The sequence below is a fragment of the Cicer arietinum genome, chromosome 2 (genome assembly GCF_000331145.2).
Source record: "Cicer arietinum cultivar CDC Frontier isolate Library 1 chromosome 2, Cicar.CDCFrontier_v2.0, whole genome shotgun sequence".
NCBI classification, from domain to species: domain Eukaryota; kingdom Viridiplantae; phylum Streptophyta; class Magnoliopsida; order Fabales; family Fabaceae; genus Cicer; species Cicer arietinum.
In genome coordinates, this window is record NC_021161.2 from 6,969,327 (window position 1) to 6,977,160 (window position 7,834).

Genomic DNA, 7,834 nt, shown 5'->3' on the forward strand with positions numbered 1-7,834 from the left:
GTGTAGTGGATGACATAGAAAAAAATCACAAAGACCAATATGAATATGTGTGTTATTTCAAACTTTTGGCGTATATTTTCTTATTTCATTAAAGTTTTTGACGAAAAAAGCACATGTAATGACACTTTAGTAAAATTGTGAATAAGTTCTTTATATTACAAATCTAGATTTAATTTATAATGATGTTGCTTATAATAATATATTTTATTAAATATTTAGGATTAAAACGAACACTTAATCTTTTACAACCAAAACTGAGGGTAATGCAAACATCCTGCTATATAATTTGAACCCATTTGTCACCTTGACATTAGCAAAAATTTTATCCTCTTGCATTACATTTCCTTTAAAACCCTAAGGGGCTTACTCTAGAATAAATATTTCAAAATTGAAGCTTCTCAGGTCCAATGAATGAAGCTAAATTCGTCTTCGACGCCGTTAAATTTTAAAACCTAAAGTAGGGTACAACAAATTGGACAAGAAAGTAGTAGAACCAATTCATGAAAGCAAGAAACGTTAATTCTTTCAAGAATCAGTTGCATTGCCATTTGAATGCTGCGTTTTCTTCTTCTGCTTCTTCTTCCCTTTGCCCAAAGACTACAGCAAATATCATAGACACATGGATGATGTCAGAAACACAACATTTATAGGATTTCAACTTTAGAACATAATATTGTCAAATGTGTCTTCGCTTCATCTCGAGAAAATCGGTGACCAAAAAAATGAATCTTGTGTACCCTCAAATTTTTACATGGTTCAGCATTATTCATAATAAATGTAATTGTTAAGAAGCTCAGATTCTCAATATAAATCATTAATCATGCATCAAAAGGTAGGACGACAGTGGAGTTTGTGAATGCATACCCAGTGGTGATACAACAAAGGAAAATAGGAAGGGTAATCCAATTAAGCTTCAAGACCATAGATTTATAATACTTAGGTTTTGTGTCTAAATGCAATCAAGACATCTCATCTAAAACTCAAATTAATTTTGCCAACTCCACTTGGAATCCATAAATGGTTGGTCTTATTTTGAAAATATCTTTGCTACTTCTCATAAATTATGGTCTTAAACTTGCAATTTTTAAAATGTCACTTTGTTATGTTGGTAACTTTTAGTGATAACTAAGCTGAATTAACTCTATGTCCTATTTTCTACAAATTTGCTTACCTCATTGAAGTGAATTGTTGCTTTATCAAAAAGATCCAATTTGGTTTCATTGCAGTTCATTTATTTTCTTATTTATTTCATTAAAAGAGGGCGGTATTACTCACGACCGGAAGGAAGAGAAATCCCTTGTCGTGATATCCCAAGAGCATTATATGACACAAAGGAACGTAAATGAACCCAGACCAACAGAAATATGAAGAGGCAAGAGATAAAGTCAATCATACCTTCCTATTTGTAACCATTTTCCTTGAAGCAGCCTTGCGTATGATGCTTTTGTAGTATTGGGTAAATGGATTATTACCACTACGTTTCTCAGCCTGTCAAATCAACCGTTAAACTAGTCTGGTTACACCAACGACTGGAACCCTGATTCAGGGAGGGAAGAAAACTGAGATTACCTGAAGAAATGATTCGACATTCAGCTGATCCTTTGGTGAGAAAGGAGCATCATCTCTTCTCTTTTGCACAAAATCAATATTCATCTCAACCTGAATTCCCTCACAGGAAAAAATTATAAGAACGAGCTAGGTGAGATGTCAATTATCCATTGTCTGCTTCCAACAAAAACAAAAGAAAAGTTTTTGGTGACATTAACTATTAAACGGTTAAGTTGGCTGCAGTTAAAATTAAACAAGCTACATATCACATAGTAGTGGTGCACACTCATTGCTGGATAGCTAACACATCTAGCAAGGGAAGGCTCCCATAAAAATCACAAAAAGAGGTTGTTATACACTGTCTACAGAAGTTACATAAAAAATAGCTACTGTGCTATGGCGTGTGGTTTAAGGGTTCTTGCATGCTTTATGAAGTGCCATTATGTTAATATGCCAATAAAATTAAGGCAAAATTACTCCAAAGGTTGCTTTATCTAAAGTTTTGGATTCTTCCTCTATCTTCTTTTTACATCAATATAACAGACAAAATGTATCAAAAAAGACGGCACTATTGGGAGCTAATCATACAAAAAACAACATTGCATATTTTACAAACCCATGCTCGCACATGCACAAAGTATAGTTACAACTTGTACCTGATCAATGAAACGCTTGATAACTCGTCTGCAACTCTCAATAGAAGTCCTCTCAACTATCTTCTTAAGGTAGATAAGTGGAGCTGTGGCCAGCTCGGGAAAAGATATATGGTAGCTCCATTGTGAAAAGTGCTCAGAAAGAAGTTCAATGGTAGATGAGACACACTCTTCTTGGAATTCACGTGATTTTAACCAATGCTTTGGAAGCTGCAAAAAGTATTAAGTGTCAATTAAAACAGTAGAAAAAACGAGGTTAATCTATGTAAGTGTTGTTGATCAAGGATCCAAGAGATATTAGATATTATAAAAAAATTGCCCTGTCATTTTCATTTTACCTTTATGGTAGACAAAGGTTCAAACACATTGCCAGGTTTCCCACCATCCTTGGTAATATTGTATTCTAGAAAATCCAACACTAATGATGTAACAGGGATGAAAATCCCACTAGAACCAGCAAGTTGATTAAGCCATTGGATACATCTGAGTCTCAGAGGCAAATATCTAGGCCCAGGAAAGAGGAGAGCAACACCATTTATAATTTGAGCAATCATATAAAGCAATGGCTGAAGATCATAGTCACGTATGTTTTCTGATATAAATGTAACCCAGAGATCAATGCAATTGATGAACTGCCAACTACAAATTTTCTTAACCACCTCCTGTTCATAAGATTAAAGGCAAACAGTATCAGAAAACTTTCTTCTGTATAGTAATACAGCAATTCTCAAGAATTTAGATACTTGAACATGCTATCCAATTCTCTAAACGACAGAACCTTACACAAAAGAGAAGTGGCAATAAATATTATAATTGTTTAAAGCTTACCTTCTTTTTTGTTTGCCACCCCTTCAGCAATATGTCACCAAGACGCCTTGTGCATATCATTGCTTTATTTGATGACTTCAGCACATCTAAACAGCATAGCTCCACAAAGGAATTCCTTAGAAAATGTGTATGTTCAGATGGAGAGCGATCGATGAAGGCCTTATATGTTTTGACAAAGCAGATGTCTAACCAATTAGAGCTGCACATAGAAGCTATATCTCGTATGATAAGAAAGGAGTGTGAGGACAAAGACCTATCACCTGTTGCCCAGAGATCAACAAAAATCTGCAATAAAATAGAGTCCAAGGTAAGGAAGATTTTACATGGCGTAAAATTGACATTATACCCATTAGCCAAAAGGCTGGGAAAAGTATAAGACCTCAGGTGAACATTAAACAATAATGGTAATTGAAGTATTAACAGAATTTGGCTATGGCTACCAAGTCATCAACCCATTTTGATCAAAATGGAGAAACATTGAGTTCTATTCAAATAAGATATGTAGTCCTTAAAGTTGACTATAGAAAAATTGCATGAAGTCTGAAAGTTAATGCACATGTTTAAGAATCTAATTTCCAAATGGAAGATACTTCGTGCCAACCATGAGTAGCTAACAGAAAATACATAATACTGGAAATCCAAGCTACTGCTGCTACTTAGGAAAATAAAAAATATGAGAAACCATCTGTACAAGCATCTGTCAAACATAGCATATGATGAATCTCATGTATATTTTACTACTGTGAAATTAAAGAATACCTTAAGAAGCTTGTTCAGTAAAGATGGAAACGCAGTCAGAAAAATTATTGAAGCTCTGAGTCGGCTTATTGAGAAGGCTAATATCTCTGAGTCACTGATCTGGTTCAAGAGAAATATGGTACTCCTTAAGTATGACTTAATAAGTGGTCTAAGAGATAACCATTTCGCTGATTTCTTTAGATCCAAAACAGCTTCCTTCTTTGAACTTGAGCTTGGTATTCCCAGTAACATCCTAAATATAGGATCAGCCTCATGCAGCATAAACATTAATAATGTGCTGAAATTTTCACTCTTATGAATGCCATGGGATATGACACAACCGCTTACACTGGTTGCTTCAAAATCACTGTGGCATGCCGCCCTATAAGCATTTATGAGACAAGTAAGGGAAGACAGACTTTGTTGTTCTTTGACCAGTTTAGACAAAGAATCAACGGATGCACTTGTCAACATTTTACCCATCCGAGTACTTACATTAGCACCATGAATTTTTTCCACTTCATCTAATCTTTCGTCATCTGAACCCTGAACCACAGCAGTAAAAAACGGTCAATTTTCATTAATAATAGTGCTAGACTGCTAGTCAGGTTGAAAGTTCAAAGCTAAGTGTTGGAGTCTTAGACATAGAGAAAGTGAAGAAAAATGTACTAATAAATGAGAGAAATTGAGGAGTCTCTGAATGAGTGAAAATGTTGAAACGGTTCAATTGAGTGAAAAATGTGGATACTATGAGCCTTGAGAAGCTCAAAATACTAACAGAATAACATGAACAGTTGGAAGATTGTCACTGAAAGATATGAGTGAATTATTCGCCAGGAATTCCAATATGTAAATCTCCATGTTCTTATTCAATAAGTCATTAATATACTCACAATTTCTTCGTTGGTAGCTTGTCCAGTGCCCACATCATATTTTTTCAAAAATTTAGAAAATCTTGGATCCTGATTTCAAGTAGATAAGTCAGATATTTGTCGAAGAAATGTTGAATGGCAAAAACGAAATCAACAAATACTTCATTCATTAGAATCAGACTAGATGACAAGTATAACAAAAATTACATAACGCACAGAATTACTATTGTTAGACTAATACTATGTCAGAACTGGAAAAAAGAATCCCATAATTTCTTGAAAAGTGAATGTATTATTGATGAACTTTCAGAAAACAAAGAATTCCTAAGAGATAGAATACAGAGAATAGAAAATGGGCACCCTGGCCAAAGGGCAAGAAAATCCATCTTTCTTTAAAGTTTAAATATACACTGCATAAAATTTGGAATAAACATACACACCCAAATTCATTGAAAATAGCAACAGGCAAAGTTTCTATTTCCTCTGTGTATCTTGTATGCTTAATTCTTTCTAATCTGACAAGCCAGCATACAAGATACACTAAAGAAAGAATTTGAGGTTAGGATCAACTAACCAATTGAACTAAACATGTAGGCCAAAAATTTAGACTTGTTTACAGACGTTCATCCTTTTCTATTTTGTACTATTTTTCATCCTGCTTTTAACTATACTCTCCTTTCTTTATAATTAAAAGATAAAAAGGGACATTAGCATGAGATAATTGTTCAGAAGTTGTATTGTCAAATAAAAAGGACTACATCCTTATGAAATAAAATATGAAGAAAACAAACCTCTCACTGTTAGGCAGAAAATAAATTTTGAATTATGAAAACAAGATTCAGCTGGAAACCAACCAAAAACATAGGATACAAAGAAACCACCTTTTCTTTCAATTTGTTCAACCTCTTTTCTTTCTTCAAAAGTTGTGCAAAAATTTCCCCATTTTCCGCTGATAATGAACTACCACCATTGCTATCTGAAAAAGTATTGTGCCAAAGTCTAATTACAAACATGAAACAAGGGGATGATTTTGCAATTAGTTTAAACTGGAAAGCTTAAAATTTCCTTACTCTTAATATCATTTTCATTTTCATCATCACTTCCAATAGCATGTGCACAACTTGAGTCCTGTCCATAATCCATATGCTAAAAAATCAATATACTGAATATAGAATACCTAAACCTAATAAAAAATAAGAGTGAGCACTCATTTTGGTACTACAATCTCTTAATTTATCAAAATTACAAAACATGCTCGAGTTTATCTTTTGTTAGTAATTTGACAAACCAAACTAACTAATCAAAAGACACATTCAAGAACCAAACTAACTAACTAACTAAAAACACCTTCTGGAACCAAACTGACAAAGGATTTACACACGATGTCTTTGTGATTTTGGTTAATTTAGGGACTATAGCGATAACACCCAACACATTCAGAGACCAAAATGATCATTTACTCGAAATTTTGGTCCCTAAATGTATGAGTCGGTTTCACTATAATCCCTAAATTTATCAAAATTACAAAAACATCCTTGAGTGTATCTTTTGTTAGTAATTTGACAAACCAAACTAACTAATCAATGACAGATTCAATGACCAAACTAACAAACGAAAAACACTTTCAAGAACCAAACTAAGAAAGGATTTACACATTTGACTATGAGCTTGTTTGTGATGGTATTTTAAAAATAATCACTTTTAAGGAGTTTTCATCTGTTTGGTACAACTTTGGAAAAAAATCAGAATTTGAAAATAATCTAAAAACGGCTTCAGATATGAAGCTGTTTTAAATAGCTTCTCTCATAAAATCATTTTCTATAACTGATTTAAATAAAAATGATTTTCATTAGAGTAGACAAACACAAACACTAAAACAAAACAACTTCTGCATTTTTTTTTTAAATCTCCAACAAATATAATTAAGTTATTAAATGTCAAATTCACTTTTTATTTATTTATAATACTTAAGAGGGGTCCTATGCCTTGGTGATTTTGGTTCATTGACGGACTACAGCGATAACTACTGAAACATTCAAAAACAAAATTAACAAATAATTAAGCAATAAATTATTACCATTGAAACGTCTGAAAGATATCCATCACTGTCTGAATCCTCTTCTACAAGCACCTCACTATCATCTTCACTAAACAAAGCATCAAGTGAAATATCTTGAATCTCTGCAGCAACGGTATTTGAAGGATTCGTTACATCACTCGGTTGAATTTCTTCAACATCCTCGTGACTATCTCCTGTTGCAATCAAATATTAAAACGATTGAGAGGAAAATTAGGTTTGCAAAAAGAAGAGAAAAAGTTATAACTAATTACCTTTGGAAGCTTTTCTTTTGAACTTCGATTTTAATTTTCTTTGGTTTCTCAAAACTGATTGTAAATTCTTTTTTGCAAACTTCCTCGCTTTCTTACCCAACTTCCCCATCCGTATGGGTAGTAATGGTGACGGAGCTAAGTTGTTTTCCGGGCAGTTTTGAGTTCGGTAGCAGCTATGGCAACGCGGCAGCGGGTTTCTTTTGATTTTATGGAGTTGTTCTAGGGTTAGAAATAAATAAAATAAAATGTGTTTATATATTTTTATAATTTTGATATTTTTCACAGTTATTTTTGTAACTTTTTTTAAAAAACTAGTGGGTAATCCGAAAACTGTCTTAATAAATAAATTATTATATTAATTTATATATATATATATATATATATCAATTTTTATAAATTTTATTGATATTAAATTAATAAGTTGATTTAAAAAAACAATTTACAGTAAAAAAATTAAAAACTACTTTCTTACGCGGTCAAAATTACTGATGAAAAACATGACTCCAACACCACTCTTTAATCTTATTTTTAAATTCTCGAAAGAAATTTTTTTTTCTTTTCAAAAAAACTTATTATAAAATAATATTTTTTATATTAATTTATATATATATATATATATATATCAATTTTTATAAATTTTATTGATATTAAATTAATAAGTTGACTTAAAAAAACAATTTACAGTAAAAAAAATTAATCTTAATCTAATTTAAAAACTACTTTCTTACACGGTCAATATTATTGATGAAAAACATGACTCCAACACCACTCTTTAATCTTATTTTTGAATTCTTCAAAGAATATTTTTGTTCTTTCCAAAAAAACTTATTATAAAACAATACTTTTAATTTTAAACAAATAAAA

General features: G+C 32.1%; 1 protein-coding gene across 2 annotated transcripts; it reads right to left on the reverse strand.

Moving 5' to 3' along the window:
• Positions 1 to 261: 261 nt before the first annotated feature.
• LOC101507143 (protein REBELOTE) lies at positions 262 to 7,201 on the reverse strand. Of its 2 annotated transcripts, XM_004489879.4 has the most exons (12): positions 6,971 to 7,201; positions 6,717 to 6,892; positions 5,710 to 5,767; positions 5,521 to 5,615; positions 4,661 to 4,729; positions 3,789 to 4,313; positions 3,030 to 3,314; positions 2,540 to 2,863; positions 2,205 to 2,411; positions 1,570 to 1,659; positions 1,396 to 1,488; positions 262 to 597 (listed from the first exon to the last, which is right to left on the reverse strand). In XM_004489879.4, exons 1-12 carry the CDS (start codon positions 7,077 to 7,079, stop codon positions 526 to 528), a joined length of 2,103 nt encoding a protein of 700 aa, XP_004489936.1. In that variant the 5' UTR covers positions 7,080 to 7,201; the 3' UTR covers positions 262 to 525. The 2 variants fall into 2 exon arrangements, with proteins under 2 accessions (XP_004489936.1, XP_027187688.1); XM_027331887.2 differs by lacking the exons at positions 262 to 597; positions 1,396 to 1,488 and having other exon boundaries at positions 1,593 to 1,722.
• Between the last annotated feature and the right edge of the window lie 633 nt (positions 7,202 to 7,834).

Bases quoted from the DNA above. Each gene is read 5' to 3' on its own strand.
- LOC101507143 (XM_004489879.4), bottom strand. From the start codon at position 7,079: ATGGGGAAGTTGGGTAAGAAAGCGAGGAAGTTTGCAAAAAAGAATTTA. The intron at 4,314-4,660 runs GTGAGTATATTA...GCTGTGGTTCAG, and splicing joins AAGCTACCAACGAAGAAATT to GGTTCAGATGACGAAAGATT. The intron at 1,489-1,569 runs GTAATCTCAGTT...TTGATTTGACAG, and splicing joins ATGTCGAATCATTTCTTCAG to GCTGAGAAACGTAGTGGTAA.